This window comes from Chionomys nivalis, chromosome 17 (genome assembly GCF_950005125.1).
Source record: "Chionomys nivalis chromosome 17, mChiNiv1.1, whole genome shotgun sequence".
Classification (NCBI taxonomy): Eukaryota; Metazoa; Chordata; class Mammalia; order Rodentia; family Cricetidae; genus Chionomys; species Chionomys nivalis.
Genome location: NC_080102.1, coordinates 3,811,092 through 3,834,767, shown reverse-complemented (window position 1 = coordinate 3,834,767; position 23,676 = coordinate 3,811,092). Strand labels below are relative to the sequence as shown.

Below are 23,676 nucleotides of genomic sequence, written 5' to 3'. Positions count from 1 at the left end.
AACAACTAACTTATAGGCAGAGCTTTCTCCACAATTTTCTAATGACAGCTCACACTTTCTTTGCTTTAGAATGTATTTTCTCAAGATAGTCTTTTCTGGAAAAAGAAAGAAATCTATTTTTGTACGCAATGGTACCGACTTTCCTGTGCTGCTAGACACGAGGGTGTTTATTTGGGGTCGGCTCTGCCAGAGCGCCAACACAGGCGAGGAAGGCGCCAGGAGGGCATGAGCAGGGGTCCTACCTGTCCAGTCCTTTGCAGGTTTGCGAAGTGAACATCCGGGATGAAGAGCACGGGCTGCGAGTGCAGGTCGGGCATGGTTTTGAAGTAGGTGATGTCACTCTTCTTCTGTAAAGGCATGGCGGCCAGCTTCCCGTCAGAGGCTGCGGGCAACCACAGAGACCACCATCAGGGTTCCGTGGCTGAGAACGCTCGGTCATATTCTCCCCAGCAGCTTTCTCGGCGCCCTAGACATGACTATGCGTTGAACGCGGGCTTCCAGGAAGTACTGCAGGAGGAGTGAATGCTCCTCCACTTCCTGCTGGTCGCCCTGGAGTCCTGGGTATAAGACTTTTCCATACGAACGACTCCATCTCCCCAACCAACACCGAGTGCGTCCAGAGCCTCTCCCCACTCCTGCCTCTACTGCAAGGGCAAAGCAGGCCATCTCTTGGGCATTTCTTTGCACCTTCCCCTGCAGCCAGCCTCCTTCTGCTGTCTTCCCATAGGACCCTGCTGGCTGCAATCTCCCCTTTGCACAGGCAGTCTTGGGGTGAGGGTGGGGGTGACTCACAGTTGTTACACTGGCTTTGGGAGGCCTGGCCCTTCCCTTTCTTCCTGTTCTGTTTTCTTTCTTCATCTCGGATTTTTCTTTCTGCTCCCTGATAGGGAAAGCAAGGAGAGACCAAGCAAGTTATGTCCTCAGAGCATGCAAGGATACTGACACGAACACACCGACACACACACCATGAAGACGGGAAGCCTCGGCTCCCTCCCTGTGGTACAACCCTCAGACGGTTAGGCTGCACTCTAGACCTGGGATAGATGCCAACTATCTTGTCTCCTCTTTCTGTCTCACCTATTTCATGACTGTGAGTTTCGAATCCACGTGGAAAGAACCAGCTAACTTTTCTAGCTCGGTGTCACCTACCGAGTAACTCAGTGCTCTAACAGAGTGGCAGAGGCCCTGGCACATTGAGTCTGTGACTAGACAGACAGCTTTCAGACGAACGTAACTTTTCTGCAAGTTCTCCTCTGCTTACGGTTATGAACTTGAAAGGATCACAGGAGGAATAAAGGGGCGTTTGTCTCTGAGTCGTGCACACAAAGATGAGGGAGGGAATGCCCTAACATGGACGCATCATTGCCCCCATATGCTTAGAGACGGTGCTCATTCTACTGCATAGAAGAATGGTGCACACCCTCCCTTCTGCAAGAGGCTCTCCAAAATATGCATGCTTGGAATGGGAAAACGCAGCATTGTGAGGTACATACAGGGCACTTAGCCATGTGTAGGGAGCTCTGTAGAATTTAGTGTTCCACTAAAACAGATTTAAGTCTTGCTCCTGCTCTGACTTCACACTGATGGACTGTGACCTGGAAGTGTAAAAAGAAATAAACCTGTTCTTCCATAAGCTGCTTTCGGTCGCCTGTGTTATCACAGCAGAGAAAACTAAGCAGACAGCAGGGTGATCTAAGGACAAATGTTCCCACAGCTTGGGGATTTGGAGACTTGGTCCCCTACTGGTGGTGATGTTTGAGAAGATGGTAGGTTTTCTGGAAGAAGTGCATCATGGGGGTGAGTGTTGAGAGTTTAGGGCCTCACCCACTTCCAGTTTCTCTCTTTGCTTTGTGTCTGCACTGGACATGATCTCTCAGCCTGCTCCAACTTCGATACACTCTGCTGCTACAGCTCACCTACCAAGATGAACTCTCAACCCTCTGCACCCATAGCCAGAGTTTTCGACAATTGTTTCGGTCATGGTGTTTTATCACAGCAAGAGAAAAGTAAGTAATACAGAGGGATACAGCCCAAGAAAATTTACTTTTAAGTTAGGGTATTGTTTATACTGTTCTATGAGAGCAGTCTGGAATTGTTTTAAGAATTATTGCCACCAGGCAGTGCCACTCAGCAAGCAGAGGCAGGCAGATCTCTGTGAGTTTGAGGCCAGCCTGGTTTACAGAGTTCCTGGACAGCCAGGCTACACAGGGAAATCCTGTCTCAGGAAATATATATATATGTGTATGTGTGTGTGTGGGTGTATGTGTATGACTTCCTTCTCTTCTGGAAAATACCAAATGGTGAATGATGCAGAAGCAGTGGGAAGACCCAGAGATCAGGCTGGGAAATCAGAGGCCTCTGCAGGGGTCAGGTTGGTTGGGGGGGGGGGGGGGGAGAGACAATTGAGGTAGTAAAGGCCTCAGGGCTGTGGAGGTAAAGCGAAGACCTGGAGTGGATCCCTACCACCACGCTGGGCCACCTGGAGTCCCTGGAGATCCACCTGCTCTCCCCACCCCTTTAAGGGACCCAAGATTACTGACTTTTTCCTAGATGCATCCCTGAAGGACTGGGTTCTGAAGACCACGCCCATACAGACACTGCCATGAGGACCAGGTTCAAGGCTGTGGTCACTATTGAGGACTGCAGTGGCCATGTTGACCTGGGTGTTAAGTGGTCCAAGGAAGCAGTCACTGCCTTTCCAGGAGTCATCTTGGCCAAGCTTTCCATTGTCCTGTGTGGAGACAGGAGGGAACAGCCCCACACTGTCCCGTGCCCGAGAAGCTGCTGCTGCTGGCTGGTGCTGGTGACCGCTGCACATCAGCCAGGGGCACTGCCACCTGGGACAACTTCGCCAAGGCCACCTTTGATTCCATCTCCATGACCTATGACTGCCTGACCCTCACAGGAACTGAACTCCTTGGTCTTAGGCTCCAAACCCCCAGAACTGTAAAGATAGGTTTCTATTGGTTACACCACCTAGCCTGTGGTATTTTGTTTTAGAAGCCTGAGGACTAAGCCATAGGCCAATGCCAGCCACTCAATTAATGGTTAGAAGGGCAAACATGGGCAGCAGCCACGACAAAGGGCAGCAGACTGGGGAGGCCTTGACTATCTGATAGGCCCTGGGAATGAAAGACTAGCGCCTCCATGTGGTCGAGAAATGATTCCTTAGACACGAGCAGACAGGGAGGAAGGCCATCAAAACAACATCCAGTCATAACCACAGTGCCTTTCTGACAAGCTGCCGTCTTTGCTCACCTTGTCACAGAAGACCTTGATCTGGCAGTATGCTCTGTGGATGGGTTTATTGCTGCGGTTGTTGTAACTGTATGTGTCGATCTGAATCATCAAAGGAAGCCCTTTCACGCCCTTTTGGGAGGAGAAATCTGTACTCAAGCAATTCACGGTGATGAAAATCTGGAGGAGGGAGAAAAAGAAGAAAGTTCACGAACTGCCATGCAGAGGATCTCCAGAGTGAGGCGAGCAGACGCGTGGAGCTAAAGTCTGACGTGAACCTATCAGGACAACGACAGATGTTCGATACTTTCCCATAGACCCTGCTGAATGTACAAATCTATGTAGTATATGGCTGTAAACTTCTCTTTTTTCAAGACAGGGTTTCTCTGTGTAGCCCTGGCTGTCCTGAAACTCACTCTGTAGACCAGGCTGGCCTCAAACTCAGTGTACCACCTGCCTCTGCCTCCTGAGTGCTAGGGTTAAAGATGGGCCCTACCACATCCTGGCAAGAAAGGAAAAAAAAAAGCCCAGTGGTGGCACACACTCAGGTAGAACTCTGAGTGTGAGGCCAGCCTGGTCTACACAATGAGTTCTAGGACAGCCAGGGCTACAAAGAGAAACCCCGTTTAGAAAATAAAAAATACATTCACTAGAAACTTCTGAACAATTTGCTTACATTTTGACCTTGAAATAGACAGTTTAAAGAGCCTTCCAGAAAGTACATCAGCAAAGCCGTACTCTCTTAGCCATGAGTGAGTTAATTAAAACACTGCTTTCCCACATATCAAAGTGATCCCTTCTGGAGCTGGAGAGACAGCGCAGCAGCCAGAACACCTGCTGCTCTTCCAGAGGAACAGGGTTTGGGTCCCAGAGCCCAGGCGGTGGCTCACAATTGCTGTAACTCCAGTTCTAGGAGATCTGACACCATCTTCTGGCCTCTTGTTAGCCAGAAGTGGTGGCGCACACCTGTAGTCCCAGTCTTCTGCATGCACGTGGCATGTATGCACACATACACTCAGGCACATGGCATATATGCACACATACACTCAGGCACGTGGCATGTATGCACACATGCACTCAGGCACGTGGCATGTATGCACATATACACTCAGGAACGTGGCATGTATGCACACATACACTCAGGCACGCATTCATAAAGTTAATTGATTAAAGATGTTCCCTTCCCCCACTTTAATTTTTTTACAAGACAGGATTTCTCTGTAGCTTTTGGTTCCTGTCCTGGAACTAGCTCTTGTAGACCAGGCTGGCCTCGAACTCACAGAGATCTGCCTGCCTCTGCCTCCCAAGTGCTGGGATTAAAGGTGTGCACCACCACTGCCCGGCTAAGTTGTCATTTCTAATAGTATAACTTTCCCTAGCCTCTGACCTGCAAGACTAGAAAGCAAGAAAGCAGGAAAGGAAGGAAAGAAGGAAGGAAAGAAAGGAGGGAAGGAGGGAAGGAGGGAGGGAGGGAGGGAGGGAAGGAGGGAAGGAGGGAGGGAGGGAGGGAGGGAGGGAGAGAGGGAGGGAGGGAGGAAGGATTGAACTAGAAAAAACTTCCGTTTTAATCCAGCAGTACTAAAACCTGGTTGGATTTATATAAAACTTTGTTTTCCTGGACTGTGAAGTGTGGGAGCTGGGATAATTGATTATTTAATCTGACGGGCACCTAATGCAATGCCTAGCAAAGAACAGATACTCAAAGCACTGGACAGATAACTTATCCTGTAGAAAGCCCACTAGATGAGAGTCAAAAGCTCCAACTGCAGCCCCTACTCGAGCACTGACAGCTAAGGGACCTCAGACAGGTCACTCGACATTTTCAGCTTTCCACAGTCCCATTAAAACACCTGAAAAGCCTCTGTCTGCAGAAGAAACCTGAACACTAATCTCCATGTTTGTGGGAAAGGATAGGAGCTGGCGATGGAAATGGAAAGTAACAGCAGATCGGCTGCTCCAGTTGGCAGGAAGTGGCAGCACAGCCGCCATCCCAGCAATCAGGGGCCTGAGTTATGGGGGTCGTGAGGCCCAGTGCAACCGAGAACAAAATCCTCACAGCGTGTGGCATCAAGAAAACAAAATAAAAACTTTTAAAACCTTCTAACAAAAAACAAAAACCTATAACAGAAACGACGGGAGCCCAGTCGGGTGGAAACTCCAGCCCGTTTTTAAGGTTCCGTTTGATTAACAGAATAAAAACGAGTTTCATTGTACAGGGTATAGAGACAGGGGACGGGTGTAAATGAGCGATTAAATCGGCAAAAATAACCCTCATTCTACACAATGACGGGTCACAGTCAAAAGATGCCATTTGTCATAGTTTGGATCTGTAATTCCCCAGAGACTAGGGTGTGAGTGCTGTCTGAGGCTGGGTAACCTTTAGGAGATGCACTGGCGGGGAACTAGGTCTCTAAGCCTTTGAAGGTTACAGCCAGCCCCTGGTTCTCTGCCTCCCGGCTCCCTTGATGTGACAACCCTGACGCATGCTCCTGCCATGATGCATCCCAGCCACAATGGACTGAAGCCTTCTGAAACTCAGAGAAGAGAGAAAAACCAACACCTCTCTTCCAGCAACTGTTCTGGTCACAGACACACAAGAAACTGACACACCATTTCAAGATGATTCCCATCAGGACGACACAGAGAAACCCTGTCTCAGAAAAGGAAGAAGAAAAAAAGAGAAAAAGAAAAGATTCTGGTGAGAATGACAGAAAAACAACAACAAAAGTCACTGGGGAAGAACAGGACGTGTATTTATTACATATAACACAACTTTTCAAAAGTTCTGACCCCTGGGCTTTTGATGGATGTCAAAACCTTTTGTGTCCCTGCGAAAATGCCCAGGATGACATCCCTGCCGGATGACAAAAACCTTACATTTCTCCTAAGCACCGTCCTGCTGTTTGAAGCCCCACAGACTTGGGTAATTTGCACCACCAGGCATCTAATTTCCAAGGCTTTACCTCTTTATGCACCGTATCTTTGGGTCTGTGACCCCCTCCTTGTAATTTTGGGTGCATTAGCAAGGCACCGGGACAGCTGACAAGTTTCTGTGCCAATCACCACAACTCTGCCGGCTGTGCCACAGGCACCCGCCTTTCCAGCCTCCATCTAAAAAAACGAATCACTCTAGACTGTTTTTGTCTCATCTAGAGAGATCTAATATGTGGGTGCTTTGAGAGGTTGATTGGATTTGTGTTTAAGAACTAAATTTTTCCCTGTTTCTTTGGTTTTGAGACAGGCTCCGCCTCTGTAGCCCAAGGTCACTGGAACTTGGGACTCACTCTTTAAAACCAACTGGTGTTAAACATGGATCCTCTCAATTCAGCCTCTCTAGAGCTGGAATTATAGGCACCATGCCCAGCAAGAATGAGTGAATTTTATCTCCTTTACACACAGACACGGGAGCACGCGTACACATGCAGACACGCACACATGCATGAAGGGAAAGGATAACTGTATAAGGCAATAAATGTTAATTTCTATACCTTATTATTTATATGGACCCTGTAATATCATTTGTGTATCTTAAATAAGATATAATTTATATTAATTTTATATTAATAAAAGGTACTTTAAATATATATATTCATTTCACTCATATAGTCTTTTCATTCATTTATTCAGTCTATAAAACCCATGGAAACACACAATGGATCAAACAGTGTTGGGACATTAGAAATAAAGACAGATGCCAAGTCCTCCTCATAGAGCTAACAGCTCAGGGGAGGATGGAGCAAGTATTCAGCAATGACCATCAGACAGTGGCCCAGAAGTGTGAGCAGAGGCCCCAGGCACGAAGTTCTTAGCCTTGAGGATACGAGTTAGATATAAGCCACAGGAACACAGGCTTGAGCAGGAGCCTCACAAATTCTAAGGAACAGGGGCGAGGAGGGGCAAATGCCTGAGTAGTGAGGACTCTTAAACACTATGACCGTCAGGAGGCTTCTAGAGTAGAAGCTGGTTGTCCCTAACAGTCACGGTAACAGAGAATGCTACCTCCAGCCTTGGAGAGCCCCTGAGTGGCAGAGAAATTCTATTTAACACTCACTCAAGGAGCAAATGTTTTCAAGTGCCTTGAGTTTCCTGAGGCTGTGCTAGCATAAACATATAAGCTACGGGCCCATGAACCACAACAGACGGGTGGGATGGGGCGAGAAGCAACATGCTGGTTGGTGCCTTAGAGATTACAATGGCTTCACTGACCATTGATTTGCAGGTCAGGAAAGAGGTGTCCTTTTCTGGGGACACTTGACTTTTTTTACTGCTGGCAATGCGGCTATCTTGGCCAGAATGCAGCTTTGTGTCAGCAAATTAAATGTTCACTCTGCTGAACCGTTTGGTTGTCCCTAATTCCGACCGTGTGTTTCACAGAGATCTTCCTGATGGCGGCACCTCAGTACTGTGTGTGTGTGTGTGTGTCTGTGTGTGTGTGTGTGTTTTCCCTCACTCTGTGAAAAGGCCTACCTAGTAGAAGAGAAGCTAATGTTCTGGTGGACATTTCCTACGTGGCTGGGCTTTATTCATGGTGGGCTCTAACTTACATGCCCACCATTCACTGTGGGTCTACATGCTAGGTAGAAAGAAGGTGCTAATTACAATCTCTCTGATGCAAGTCTAAGAAAGCTAGAGCAATAGATCATAACTACTTACAAGGACCACTTAAGTAGCCTGGCCATCGACAGCCAATGGGATGCTCACTGACAATGTACCATGATAAATAGACTCAATCGTCCTTGCAGAAGCTATAAAAGTCAGTCACCTGGGACACACGGTCCTTAAAAGTCAATGAGTTCCATGGGGAGACATTTAGACTCAATGCTCTTAAAATAGAAAGGGTCTCCACAGAAGGCCCCAATGTGGTGCAGATTCGAGGCATCCTGATCCCATAAAAGGTAACCCGCAGGAGTTTGCCTTCTGTGCAGCCCTGCGCTGGCATCTCAGTGAGCCGAGCAGGTAGGGTGCGATGTTCTGCTCAGCACCACTCCTTCTCCTGCAGACAGAGCCCACGGAAAAAGCTGGCAGTGCCTAATGGCATCCATCTCAGCCCGGCTGTGCCACACTCAGAATCCAAATGGTTGAACTTTAACCAAAGTGGGGGGCGGGAGGGTGGAGAGGCAGGGAATGGAAGGCCTCGGAACTGATAAGCACTCACTTGTCCCTTTCATCTTGCGAACCCAACCATGTCCCAGCTCCATGGGCAGCGTGCAAACACGAGAGCAACTTTCTGGGAATTCACCTACAAGGAACCTGGTGTAAACGTGTTAGGTTTGAGGAGGGCAAGGGATGAGGTCACCCACTGAATGTTCATCCAGATGCCAAGCACGGAAAGCTGTTTTTACCTTCAGCAGGAGCTCGGACCAAGCAGAGAACGATGGACCAGGTAAATAACCACAGGCATTTGAGTTACACACACAACAGTTGTGAGGCCTCTCCTTCCACACCGCACTTACCAAACCTCAGGTGTGTTCTAATTGTACAAACACACTTTCCCAGTGTGTTCTAATTGTACAAGCACACTTTCCCGCCTTCGGGAGAACTAATTAAATCATGTGCACTCAGGCAAATAGTAGAGAGCGTTCCAATTTCCTCACAGGTTCAGAGTGAATCAGATCGTTTCTAAATGTGCTTAGACGTCTTTCCCTGGAAAAGCACCTGATGTTTTAGAAATAAAAATGTGAATGACAACTGCTATATGTAAGTGACAATTGCTACATGTGAGTGACAATTGCTACATGAGAATAACAATTGCTACATGTGAGTGACAACTGCTACATGTGAGGAACAATTGCTACATGTAAGTGACAATTGCTACATGTGAGTGACAATTGCTACGTGTGAATGACAATTGCCACATGTGAGTGGCAATTCCTGCTTCGTGACCTCTAGCAAACAAGAGACTTTGCAGAGGTCTCAAACTCAGCTATGCGCCAAGCATGTGGGGAGGTTTATTAAAACAAACGGCCTCCCGTGGGCTTCAGAACCACTGTGGTTCTGGGATTTCCCAGTAAAGCAACTGACCCTACCTTTAATTGGCTTAGAAAGCAGCTTGAAATTTAAAGCATTTTGTCTAAGGAACCGCACAGGCATCAGCCGCAGTCACAGCACAGGCGTGCACAGAGAAGCAGGTGTAAGGCCAGAAGCCAGTCTTTCAAAACTGACAAGTAAACACACAAGAGTGCTGTTGCCTATTCTCCTACTCTGTTCTGTTCTTGCTGCCTCTTCCTCTCCCTCCTTCCTCTCCTCCTTCCACTCCTCCTCCTTTCCCTCCCTTTATCTTTCCCTAGACAGGGTTTCACTATATGGCTCTAGCTGTTCTGGAACACACTACATAGACCAAGCCAGCCTGAACTCAGAGATCCTCCTGCCTCTGACTCCCAAGTGCTAAAATTCATTCTTGCCTCTTACTACACACCTTTAGGTAACTTCCGTACATTTTGTCATTTTTTTCATCCACTTTGATAAGATTGTACGAGTGCAGATGCAATAACAATTGAGACACGTGCGCCGTTGGTATGGCTGAACACACATTCTCGCTTTCTACCACGGCTTTCCTGTTCTTCCACCATCTATCTGCTGCTGTTGTTGTTTCCAGAGCACATCAGGGTCACCGCCCCCACCCCCTGCTGTCCTTGTCAGTCAGCACAGGACACCCCCTCCTCTCTTTCAGCTCTTGGCTCAGTGCTAACTCTTCAGACAGACCAACCTCCGGCCTCCCCACCCAGAGTCACTTTTCTCCCTCCCAACCAGAAGCACATTCTACCAAGTTTCTCTTTACTGTTCTCTTCGTACACTTAGTATTTCAGTTTAATCTGTTGTTCGTTGTTTAGCGTTTAATTACCTGTGTACGCCACGCTGGCGAAAAGCCCTAAGAAGGACTCTTTCTTGGCTTCAAATCAGCTGCATTATGCCAGGCTTGGGCTCCTCAGAAAATATTTACTCAATGAGATAAGGGAACATAAATTATTTATCCAAATATGCTTTTTCCCTTTTATGCCCGGTCTTTCATAAGTAATAACTCCTGGAGGTCAAGGCTGACATAAACAACTGCAGTTTTCAGGGTCACAGCGTGGGGTCCTCTGTGACCAGTTGTCTTCTCTGCAGCTATCTGACCGCTTGTCTGTGTGCCCATCTACCTACCGATAGATGAATTAACACTTAAGTACCAACTACATATTCAGTACGATCGTCTGTCTATCCATCTAACTACCTCCCTATTCACACACGCTCACACCCTCTGGACGGATGAGCAGTACAGAGTAATATAACAGCAGACCCTGCTCCGGGGGAAAATCAGCGTTCATTCCCAGGTCTAGTCAGTGTTGTGGAACAAGCATAACCAGAAACCAAGTCCAACAACCCAGACCATACCTGCTGTGAGAATTCAGAGAAGGAAAACTTAACTGGGCTGTCCCCCATAGGAACTGCAGGATAAGGGAGAGATAGAGGGAAATGGGGGGGGGCAGGATGACTAAGAGGTAGGTCAGGAAAGACTTGCAGTGGAACAAGGCTGTGAAGAGGCACAGAGAGCAACTCATGCAACCAGTACTGGAGCTGCCCTGGGGCCAAGTAGGAGAAGTAGATCTAGGCGACAACCAAGTTAGAGGCCTGGAGAGAGACTGGGAAGAGCCATGGGGCTCCGGAAAGGGAGGGCCCACACCCTAGGGAAGCCGACAGTGAGAGGACTAGGGCCAGCAAAGAGAAGGAAGTGTTCACTCAAGAGGCCTGGAGTAAATGGACTTCCAAGCTAAAAATCTCCAAGGCAGGACTGACCTACAGTGCAGGGTTTTCCAGAGGCCAACTTTCTCTATAACTGAGAGCAAGATTAAATGCACAAACACAAACAGGAAAAAGAAAGAAAAAAAGAAAGGGGGGAGGGAGAGAAGGAAGGAAGGAAGGAAGGAAGGAAGGAAGGAAGGAAGGAAGGAAGGAAGGAAGGAAGGAAGGAAAAAAGGAAAAAAGGAAGGAAAAAAGGAAGGAAAGAAGCAAGAAAAAGCCGGGCGGTGGTGGCGCACGCCTTTAATCCCAGCACTCGGGAGGCAGAGGCAGGCGGATCTCTGTGAGTTCGAGTCCAGCCTGATCTACAAGAGCTAGTTCCAGGACAGGAACCAAAAAGCTACGGAGAAACCCTGTCTTGAAAATCCAAAAAAAAAAAAAAAAAAAAAAAAGAAGGAAGGAAAGGGAAGGAAGGCGGAAGGCTCTCTCAGCCAACCCTTCTGATTTCAGACCCTATGTTTTAAGCAGCTCCAACAACCCCCACCTTGGTACTATGGTATTTAAATGAGGTCATATTTTTAAACTGGAAAGGGCTATGCAGTAAAATCCACAGAGTTCCCCCACCATCCCGTTAACACAGCACTGCCCACAAGCCAGCCTCTGTGGTGCTCATCTCTGCAAATGCACATCCTCAGAACAAGGGCACAGTCAACCAGGCCTCCCTGTTCACTGGTCAGGTAGCCCCCTCTGCACCACAAGGGTCCCAGTGCAAGCTCTTTCCCAGGGGGCACCACCTGATTCTCCCTCAGGGAGTAATGAAGCCACCCTCAGATGACTCCAACATGGATCTGTTTAAAAGTCTCATTAACAAACAAACACTAAACTGAGGTAAACTTATTCTTAAAACAGCAAATCTACTTCTCCACAGAAATTTGCTGGAGAGATATCTAAGTCAGAAGCCTCCACTAGACTTAAATGCTCTGTTGAGCTCTGCCACCCCAGCAGGTCTTGTACAGCAGCAAACTGGGGCAAGGAAGACCTAGGAGTCACTACCTAACAGTCCTCTGCCTCTGAGTGCTGGGATTAAAGGCGTGCGTCACCACAGCATGGCTCACTCAACTTCTTGGTGGTTTTGTTTTCTTGTTCTATCTTTCTATCTATCTATCTATCTGTCTGTCTGTCTGTCTGTCTGTCTGTCTATCTATCTATCTCACTCTTTCTGGAAGGACCTCATGTACTCCTTGTTTGTGTGATGCAAAGATCAAAACCAGGGCTTTGTGTATGCTAGGTAAGCAGCCTTCCAACTTGGCCATATCCCCACTTCTTAAAACTTAGGTTTGTAGTGCTTGAACCTGATCCGAATGTAAAAGGTACAAAAGGGAAAATTTCACGCTTTCTGACTCCTTTGCTCTCGGGTAAGCATTGACATGATATGCAAATTCCTGGCTTTTTCTTTGCAGGGGGCGGGGGTGGCAGCAGAGAATACATACAGTCTGGGTTCTCACTTCTACTGAACAATGAAATCTGATCATTCTCTGCTGTTTAAAAGTACTTACATATAGAATGACAATTTCTCCCATTAGGCTGTTTTCAACTTTTTTTTTTTTTTTTTTTCCGAGACGTGGTTTCTCTGTGGCTTTGGAGCCTGTCCTGGAACTAGCTCTGTAGACCAGGCTGGTCTCGAACTCTCAACTTTTAATATATAAGCAATGCCACAAAACAGGGTTCAATGCCACCATAATGTTCAATTAATGAAACTCAGACACAGTGGCACTGCTTAAACTATATATTTCTGTATAACCACACAAATCTGCACACCAATGTGCACGGGAATATGGATTCACCATCAAGTTTGCTTTCTTCAGCTGAGAGCAGGCTTTCTCAGCCGCATCTTTATAGACATGAGTTTTCAAATCTGAGTTCCCCTCAATCACTAGCAAGTCTTATTAAAACTCCTGTTTGGGGGCTCCACCCCCAAAATTCCACACTCAGCAGGCCTGGGGTGAGGCCCAAGTGTGCCTCCTAACAGTGTCCCAAATTCGGTCAGCTTTCTTGACTGCTCTTCCTCCTGCTCATCCTCCTCTTTCCCCATCCTCCTCTGCAGCCTCCTTACTCGCCACCCATTCCTTCCCTGCCTCCTGGTTCCCTACGTTTCTAAAGCCTTGCTCCAGCCAGCCTTTGCCCGCTTGTCTCCTGTCCACCATAGCTGATCCATATTGAGCAACCTTACAAGAGACTCTGTTGTCTTCTGGGCTCCATCGACCCTGCTCTTGGGCCTTCCAGTGCCCGAGCTCCCCTTCTCCATCTGGCATGTCATCTTTCTAACCCCTAAGATGCAGCAGATCGCTGAGCTCTCTTCAATCTTCCCTGATCCCACGGAAAGGGCATCCTCTATCTACACGGAAAGTACAGAAGTGATGAAGTGCAGAACAAGTTAGGCAGGGGCTGGGGGTTGAGAAAACCTGGAGAAGCATTAGTAGTGGGTTGATCTAGGCTTAGGGTGTGTGTCGTTAACCATATTATTATAATTTCTTATCTAAACCTTTAAAATAAAAGATACAGAAAAATGGCAGAAGAGAAAAGAAAATCAAGAGCCAGGCACAATGGTGTCTGCCTGCAATCCCAGGGCTAGGAGACGGAGGCAGGGGTCCTAGAAGTCCATCTCAGTCCCAGGCCTGTCCTAACTGGCCACAAACCCCATCTTCCTAACCGGTACCTCAAGTGCTTCCTCAGAGAAAGCCCTGCCAGTGAGTGGGGATGTTTGTCCCCCAAGGTTCTCCCAGCAGAGGGCAGCACCTCAGGAGGAGCACACAACCGAGGCGGGAAATCGTGGCCTTATGTATGCATTTGCTGTGTTCCGAGGCAAGCTAGCTAACCTTAAATCACCTATTGGCTAGATGAAGAATGTCGCCTGCTTAGAAACACGAACGATTGGATAATATGTATAAAAGCCTGGCATGGCAAGGCGCCTAGGTTAGAGTAATTGGTGAGCAAATATCAGTCATTGTGCACACAAGCGCATACTATTGGGTCATGAAATCCAAATGTGGAATCCAATTCCCTGCACGGCACAATAGTTCATAGCTGCTAAGAGCCATAAGCAGAATGCACGGCAGAAACCATGGCTACTCCACACTGTAAGAAGAGATTATTCCCGGTTCACAAGCCCTCGCTCTAGCCTCCTTGCTTTTCCCATCAGCCCTTACCTTATAAAGAAGGAACAAAGGCATGGCTTTGTTTAAATTCAATACCAAAGACTCCAGCAAATGTTTGCCTTGCCCTTTTAAAGCTCCCTCCGCCCACACCACACCCCAGCAAACACATAAAAACGCCATTTGCCCTGCTTGGCAGTGTGTAACTCAATCTTTTTGAGACCTCTCCCAGGAGCCTCTCCCAGTGCACTCTTTACTTTTGAAACCATAGGATGCCCCATAATACTCTCTATCAGGTAACCTGCTTAGAATCGGGCCCAAGTTAAGCAATGCTGGGATGCAATGGCTGTGCAAATGGCGGTCTCTCAAGTACCGTAGAAGCTCCCAGGCAAAGACAGCAACTTACTAGGGGTTACGGGGTAGGGGATCAGCAAAGTTAGAACCTTGGTCATTCGGAAATATGGTCTCCTTTAGAAGGCCCATTGGCTCTCGCTCTGTGCATCCTGAAAACCAATATTTGCACACCTTGCCACATGTCTGGGGTCCAGTTATCTCTTCTTACAGTGTGGTTTCTGCCATTCAAGGGGGAGAGCACTGCCCACTTAGAAGCATGCCCTGGGAAAGGCTCATCATGACCATCAAGTTTAGCTTTGTATAAATTACTTTTCCGATTTATTTATTTTATTCTATGTATAGGAGGGCTTTGCCTACATATATGTGTGTTTACCACTGTATGGCTCATGCCCTAGGAGTTGAGAAGGTAACAGATTCCTCAGAAAAGGCGTCTCAGGTGGTTGTGAGACACAAGGTGGGTGCTGGGAATAGAACCTGGGTCCTCTACAAGAGTAACTAGTGCTCTTAACCGCTGCATCGTCTCCAGTGCCCCAAATGTAGCTTACAAGTCCTGTGGTTGGCGCCCAACATCAATTAAAGCACAGTGTGACGGCACACGCCTGTAATCCCAGCACAGAAAATGAAAGAAGGGCAGTCAAGGGTTCACGCTCAGCCTCTGCTGAGACCTTGTCTCAACAACAGCATCCGCTAAACATCTTAGAGGAAACAGAAATGCTGGGAAAGAGACAGACAAATGGGGCCAAGTAGACCACTCAGCAATAGAGCCTTCAATGCCTTCCACAGGACCCAAGTTCAGCTCCCAGCACCCACATCTGGTGGTTCACAACTGCTGGTAACTTCAGTTCCAGGGGAATCTGAGAACTTCTTTTGGCCTCTGTGGACACCACACACACACACACACACACACACACACACACACACACACACAAAATTAAAAGAAAAAAGAAAAAGGAGGCGTGAAAAGAAATAACAAATCTGAGACATGATAGATCCGCCGTGATTCGATACTGAGTGTAAGCTGACCTCTCATTAGCATGACCTCAAAGTAACCACAAGGCAGGGAGTGTACGAGAAGATTGCCGTGAGTCTGTTCTTCCTATTCCCTGCTTCCTCGTGTGAAATGTCACTGCCATCACAGAGCATGCTGCTCTGACACCAAGCTGTCTCCTAAGCTAGAGGAGAGATTACTGGCCCACGTGCAGGAAGTTGGGTGGGGCTTGCTCAGCACTGGCGGCTCCTGAAGGAGGACACCTCCCACACAAGGAGACAGGAAAGACGCCAAGACTTCACAAGGGCAAAGGAGGTCGCTCTGGAGAACACTGCTCATCAAATCTCCACGACTCAGCCAGCTTTTCTACAGAACAGGCAAAGTCGCGCTCGGGCATCCCATGGGCTTCTGTCTCCCTTACGGATGGCCTTCAGATACATGAAGGCCTCTTACCCCTCCCTACTTGTCACCAGCCAATCATGTCAACAACCACTCCTCAGAAATGGCCTCAGTTCTTAAATGACATCTTTTTACTGTTGAGGCAAAAATCATTTACTTGTCATTAATTAAAGTAAACTATTGAGGGGAATGGCTCAGGGAGCCCACGCCCACCTTACTGGCTCCTACAGGTTCAAATTTACAGGTGAGCTTCTATTGTAAATCCAGTTCTCTGTGTGTGTTTGTGTGTGTGTGTGTGTGTGCGCACGCATGCAGGCATGCATGTGTATGTGTATACACTCGAGTGCACACATGAACACATATATATAAAGGTCAGAGAACAACTTGTAGGAACCAGTTCTTTCCTTCTAACATGTGGGTTCCAGAGACAGAACTCTGATCTCATCAGCATTGGTGGCAAGAACCATTACCCACTGAGCCAGCTCACAGGCCCTCCAGTTTCTATGCCTTTTCTAAAGCATAGAAAAAGAGGCAAAATTAGAGGAGCCCACCCTTATCTGCTAGTTTACATGTGAGTGTGTTCCACCTTGACTTTGTTTCTTAAATGCTGTGCCTCTTGCGTGGTTTTGGATAAAGGAAAGAGAAGAAAAAAATTCTCCTGTGCTATTCACATACTGGAAAAAAAGTATAAGAAAATCACATGGAGAAAACCATAAAAATGAATTAGTACCAGAGAAAGAGTTGGCACTATGGGAAGATGGATAATAAGCATGTGAAGATAGAAAGAACCCACTGATAGCGCAGAACTGCAGTATTAGGGCACACTGCCTTTAGAGTGTACGAGCGAGTTCATAGCTGTGCAAGAGCCACTGTTGGGCTAGTCAGCACATGCACTTACACACACACACATGCACACACAGAGAACTCACTAATATCAGGCTAGTCAGGAGAAAGGCTGATGTTAAGTTAGTCTGCATGCACACACAATCACACACACACATGTACATGCGCCTGCACACACACAGAACTCACTAACATCAGGCTAGTCAGGAGACAGATGCTGATATTGAGTTAGTCTGTATACACACACATAGCACACACAAGCACACACATGCACACACAAGCACTCCATTGATAAGAGCTTAGTAGCAGTGGTTGTGGCCATTCCAGTCAATGGCTTTCATGATACAAAGAAGGAATGTTCCGGGCACAAGGATAAGGAAAGCTCTGAGCACGGAAGTGTTAAACCAGCACATTATCCCTGCTGCGGCTGGGTGAGTGTGGGCCCAGGCCCTTGAGGAGAAGGAGGTGAGTGGCCAAGCAGGATGGGGTATTCAAATGGCTTTGCCTGAGGAAGTACAACCGAATGTGTTTTCCCTCCTGACCCCTGTAAGTTACATCCTACATTCTGTGAGGTAGGAAAATCATAGGATCCATCTTGTTTTAATGTCTGAGTTCCTTCTGTGAAGATGGTAAGAGAGGAGCCTGGGGGTAGCATCCGCCCTCCCATTTACCTAATCTTGCAGTGCTGGGATGCAAGTCCGAATCTGAGATCCACACACGTCATATGTGATGATGTCTCCTAGTCATACGCCTCCAGTGTCATCCTAAATGCTTGTTAGCACAGACGTGTCTCCGAACAGCCCTAAAATGACTTCCTTCTTGAGGGGGTCTTTCCTAGTCCTAGCAAGCAGAAAGAATGTTCACAGATGACTTGATGACAAGGTCCTGCTCTACCCTGGTGAGCAGAGATGCTGGCCTCAAATGCGACAAGGAGAATCCTCACTGTACCAGGTTCATAGTAATAAATTAGTCTAGGTTTTTCTTTAAAAATTGTCAAAAGAAATGCCTGGGGGTAAAAGCACTTGCCTCGTGAGCTTCACAATCTGAGACCCATCCCCAGAACCTACATAAGAAGTTAGGTGCATTTGTGATCTCAGTGTGTTTCCTGGGAGACAGGAGGCGGGGACAGGAGAATTAAATGGAAGCTCGCGTCCTCCTGGTCTAGAGCATGGAGAGAGGCAGAGGTAAGAGGCCCTGGCTCAAAGCAAGGTACAAAGAGAAATCTGAAAGCTGACCTCTGACCTCTACATGCATACCCTGGCTCCTGTGCAACCATGCTCGCACACACAGAGACACAATGATAATAAACAAAAAATTTCTAAGGAAAGATGAGATTAAAACTCATCTCTGATGGTGGCGAGGAAGAAATATTTTTACTGAATCAAGATCCTTCCAAAACATTGGCTGCAGAGAGATTTTTTTCTTTTTCTTCTCTCTCTCTCTCTCTCTCTCTCTCTCTGTTTTGTTCTGTGAGAAAGGGTTTCTCTTTGTAGCTATGGCTGTCCTAGAACCAGCTTTTATACACCAGGGTGGCCTCTGCCTCCCTAGTGCTGGGATTAAAGGTGTGTGCCACTATTGGCCAGCGAGAGATTTAAAACACTTAAAGGTGAGGAAGCTCCTTCATTCTAGCATTTGATTGAGTGTAGGAAGGGGCAAACACAGAGATGGGGTGAGGGGCGGGGATTGGGGTCCTGATAGGGTGAAGGACCCAAAGAAGACTGTAATCCACAGCATTGTCACAAGACACCTAGCAGCACCCCAACACTCGTGTCCTATACGTCACCGTGAGACCTCTCTAGCAGGTCAGTCTTGGAATCACCGTGAACGGGGAGACAGCACTGAATGAAAAGGTGGAGGGAAGGGCTTCAGGACTCAGACTGCAGTTAGGGCTGCCGCTGTGTAGGTGATGTCACCGCCGTGGACGCTCAGAGCTCTCCCACAGCACTCTGAGCTCTCTGCTCTGCTCTTCACAAATCAGCCCCTTGGAGACTCGTGTAGGCAAGCCTGCTTTGTAAGTGCCAGCATTTGGTGACAAAGAAAAACTTAGAATCATCCCTGTGAATGAGAGCGTGGTATACAGCTCTCCCGCCATAATCCTCTGGGCAGAACCTTAGGCATCTGCGGAACGCTTCTTCCCCCACTCCCCACCATTTCACAGCTGGCCAAAAGAAAACTGAGGAAGGGGAAGCCAAATGCTGGAAGCTGGACTTGTGGCAGAGCCTGTAATACTAGCATTTGGAAGAGTGAGGCAGGAGGATTACTGTGAGTTCACAGCCAGCCTAGGCTACACAGAGAGACCCTGTTTGAAAACCACCCCTTGCCCTAAGAAAAAAAGAACACATATGTTGGCTACTCTGGCATAAGGACTAGGCCCTGAGTCTGCAGCTCAGTGCAGGGACCTTGAGCTGCAATGACCCAGCACCCACCTGACCGGTTCCTATGGTTCCCACACTGACAGTGGCAACGCTCAGAACCTCCAGAACCTTGCCATCTAGACACCAAGGACCAGAGAGAATGCTCAGCCCAGACTGCACAGACCCCATAGGGAAACAGGCCCTGTCCAAGACTGTCGCCTGGCACAACCGGAAAAACCGGCTCTGAGAGGCGGGCCATCATTGCAGGCTCTGCCTCCACCAGGCTGTGGCTGGGAGCGTGTGAACAACCTCTCCGAGAGCTGCTCCCATCACTAAAGGAAGCTGAATGATTCCTGAATGATTCCGTGCTGCTGGCCTCTCCATGCGTTTGTTCCAGAGGACAGACAGATACAGCATGCAAGGCAGCCACAGAGGCAGCTGGGCGATGGAGTGGGACAAGGGAAGGCACCCGGAGGCTGAGCACTGGTCTAGCACATGGGAGGCCCTGGGTACCACACAGGATGCACACACACTAAATAAATAATCAAATTTTTTTAGAAGAGGAGCTAAGGTGAAGGCCCAGTGGGTAAAGTCCTTGATACATGAGAGTGAGAACCATTTCGAATTTTTTTTATTATGTGGCTGCCACCCTGACCCAGGGAGCCATAGAAAACCTGAACCTAGGGTTGATGCCACTGCGCATAAAAATTCAAACGTACATCATGGCTGGAGAGAAAGGGACAACTAGGAAAAAGTAGTGAGTGTGCACTCATCATGAGAACCGACTCACAACCTTGCCCGTGACTTCTAGAACTCAATTACCCAAAATAATTTCTAGACCTGCAGCAACAACAAAATAATCTTCTAAATCTGGTATTACAGTGTGTGCCTGTAATCCCAGGCCCTCTCAGAAAATGATACCAACCAAACAGAAACTCCTTGTTTTTAAATATGGGTAAGAACATTAAATTTTGCAATGGTTCATAAATGCTTTAATATTCCCACGTGTATTGGTTGTCTTGTGAACCACAAGTCTCTGTTCTCTGTCCACGTTAAAAAGAAAAACCCTGTGCTACAGACTGAGACCCCTCACGGCCGCCCCTGCCCCGCCCCTTGAAGCCTACAGAGAACGGAAGTGCAACTCCTGGAATCAACAAGCACAGGCTTCATGAGGCCACTGTTCTTTCAGCTTTACTGCAAGTCTTCCCCGCAACTGCTATGCTGTGTTGCCTTTTGCAGTCTGCGTACTATAAACTCAGTGATGTTTGGGCCTCAGACTCTATGGACGTGAAAGCAAGCTCCGTCAAGTCTGCTCAGCATCCCAGGCCGAGGGGCTGGCTTTCAGCCCTTGTCTCCAAATGCTCTTCTGTGGTTTGTAGAATCGTTTGCAGCTTTTAAAACTTACCCTTCAGTTAACAGAATGACAGTCAGTAAGGATAGACATTAAGAAACGAAACAAACTCGCTCAGGAAGTAGCATGAAATACTTCCTAAAAGCAATCGATATTGTCAGTGTATAAGAAAATCAGCATGTCTGCTGAGTACATGTGTGCATATATGTGCAAACCAACAAACACCCAAGCACGCATGTGTACACCCAGACCACACATGTGTACACACACATTTAAACAAGCAAGTGAGCACTTGGATATGATAAGCAAGTGGTATGGAATGAACTGGCTGGACGGTCAGCTTAGCCCCAGATCAACCACCCCATCGGTTGCCATGGAGCCCGACCCTTCAGATTTCCGCATTCTCTACTGAAACACTTCACCTCTAACAGCCATGACCACAGACTGTGACACTGAAAACATAGATGACAAGTCATGGTTAGAGGTAGCTTCAACACTGTGGGACAGCTGATGTAGAGCCCAGTGAGTGTGAAGTGGGTTCGGCCTTGTCACACTGTTGTTCGGTTACTAGGTCCCTACTGGGTCCCTGGCTGGATGGCCAGCACCCATGCCCCAGCAGGATGGTTGATGGAGACATTCCAACACATCCCAGCGCTGTGCCCTTACACAGCCGGCCCCTTGTATAGTAGAGCATAAAGAGAAAGACAAAGACAAGGGGCCTGGCTGAAGTGAGGAGGGAGGGGTGGCAGGAGCCTTGGGACAGCACAGACAAATCTCTGTGAGCTGTGACAGTGTTGGGAGGGAGGAGGGAGCTAAACAGTCATGGCAGCCAAGAGCACGTGGTGAGTGTGGGCATGCCAGAGACACACCTTGCCTGACTTTGCCTGACGTTCTGTGTGAAGCTTGATCTTGCATCCTGTGGAAAGAAAGACCTGTCCCCTTCTCTCCAGGCTGCACTGATCTGTCACCTTGTGCCCACTTGGGTCACCTTTCTCGGGCCTAAAGCCAGTTTCATCTGCATTGTTTTATACCTGAGTGGAAGGAGACACTGAGCAATTCATGTTCTTCTGGAAAGCCTGCCTGCAAACTCAAGCCAGTTTCCTCTCTCACCCAGCCTCCTCGCAGAGGACAATGAGGCATTGACAGCCTTGTTTACACTGACTGAAGACAAGGCCTCCCACCACTCACCCAGGTGGTGCACAACTGAAGCAGAAAACCAGCTTAGCCGTTATCTGAAAGGTTCCTGTAAGTGCAAAATGAGGCTGAAGAACCTGAAGAAGCTGAGAATACACAGACTTGTGACTGAGAGCAAACAGGGCTATCTGTGGAAACCTCTCTTATCCAAACCCAGGCAGTGGCGACATCTGTCCTTGACACCTATTTGTCGGGGATGCTATTCACCTCCCATCTTAACCACACTTGCACCCAGAGGAACAGAAAGGGTCAAACAGTCGACAAAGTGTTTCAAAGCCACAGTGCTGAAATGTGATTGTCAGTCCAGGACACAAGATGTCTGATGGTGGCACAGAGAAGCCTAGGGGTTGTAGGAGACTCTGAGTGACAGCTGCACGTTCTAAAATGGAGCACACAACCTGAAGGACTGCGGAGTGATGCGGTGGCTGACCTTATGTTGTCAGAGCAGAGCCTGCCCACCCGGAGTCCCCACAAAAGGGCAAAGCTGTGAGGCTTCTAAAAAAATGATTTTCTTCTTTCTGACTCAAATTCTAGAAAACTACATACACAGCATTTTGGAAGAATCTTCAGGGAATAGCCAATACAGGTTTCACTAACCTTTGCCTCTTCGTTCACATCCCAGGTGAAGGAAACAGCATTGTACGCGATCTCTTCGATGTTCCCAATGGTGTTGAAGCTCTCCTTGTAATCGGCTATGACATTGGAAGAGAAAAAAGTCTTAGCAGAATAGCCAGGTGGGGAAGCATATTCCCGCCCATAGTCCCTGCACTGGGAGGTAAAGACCAAGGCTCTGGAGTTCAAGGTTATCCTTAGGACCAAGTGAGACCAGTCTGGGATACATGAGACCCCAGCTTAAAACACACCATACACATACACACCACACACAAACACACACATACCAACAGTGGTAGGAGTCTCTCAATAACACACTGTCAATGAACAAGTTTTAAATTTGCCGATTTTTCTGGCTACTTTTGTGATAAACTACAAATTTCTGCTGATACCACTCCACCACCGCTGAAACACTGTACACACATTCTTTTATTAAAGGAGTAAATTTTTATAAACCATGCCTTTATCTGATTTGGTCATTAGTTCATTTTGCTTTTTTTTCTTATCACCTTCCTACTGGCTTTCTTGACAGGTCCTCCACAGGGACTTTTTTTTTTTTTTTTGGAAAACAAAATATTCTGTCAATCAGATGGTGTCACTAGGACTTTGGTAAAGAAACCACAGGACAGTAAAGGTCTTCACATGCAGATAGGGTTGGGGATCAAACTCAGGCCTGTATATACTAAGCACATACTAGACCATTGAACTGTACACCCCATGCCAAAAAAAGACATTGATAAAACTAATTTTTGTACTCTAGAGAGTTGAATGGATCACACTTGGTTGACGGTCATCACTCCAGTCTCGGGCCTATTGTCACTCCTTAGATACTATGTATCCATCCCCTCCCATCCTGTATACTATGTATCCATCCCTTCCATCCTGTATACTATGTATCCATCCCCTTCCATCCTGTATACTATGTATCCATCCCCTTCCATCCTGTATACTATGTATCCATCCCTCCCATCCTGTATATTATGTATCCATCCCTTTCCATCCTGTATACTATGTATCCATCCCCTTCCATCCTGTATACTATGTATCCATCCCCTTCCATCCTGTATGCTATGTATCCATCCCTTCCATCCTGTATACTATGTATCCATCCCTCCCATCCTGTATATTATGTATCCATCCCTTTCCATCCTGTATACTATGTATCCATCCCCTTCCATCCTGTATGCTATGTATCCATCCCTTCCATCTTGTATATGTATCCATCCCTTCCATCCTGTATACTATGTATCCATCCCTTCCATCCTGTATACTATGTATCCATCCCTTCCATCCTGTATATGTATCCATCCCCTTCTATCCTGTATACTATGTATCCATCCCTTCCATCCTGTACACTATGTATCCATCCCTTCCATCCTGTATACTATGTATCCATCCCTTCCATCCTGTATATGTATCCATCCCTTCCATCCCATTTGACTCCCTCACCAAGACAGTAGCAATCAGCAGGAGATA

At 47.5% G+C, this 23,676-nt stretch overlaps 1 protein-coding gene across 2 annotated transcripts in view; it reads right to left on the bottom strand.

Moving 5' to 3' along the window:
* Grhl2 (grainyhead like transcription factor 2) overlaps nt 1–23,676 on the bottom strand; it is a 108,138-nt gene that overhangs the window by 16,933 nt on the left and 67,529 nt on the right. For both annotated transcript variants that reach the window (XM_057792752.1, XM_057792754.1), the window contains exons 8-11: nt 22,186–22,280; nt 3,259–3,417; nt 793–880; nt 243–382 (exon numbers count right to left, since the gene is read on the bottom strand). In XM_057792752.1, the coding sequence (XP_057648735.1) occupies nt 243–382; nt 793–880; nt 3,259–3,417; nt 22,186–22,280 (482 nt within the window). The remainder of the gene's footprint in view (nt 1–242; nt 383–792; nt 881–3,258; nt 3,418–22,185; nt 22,281–23,676) is intronic.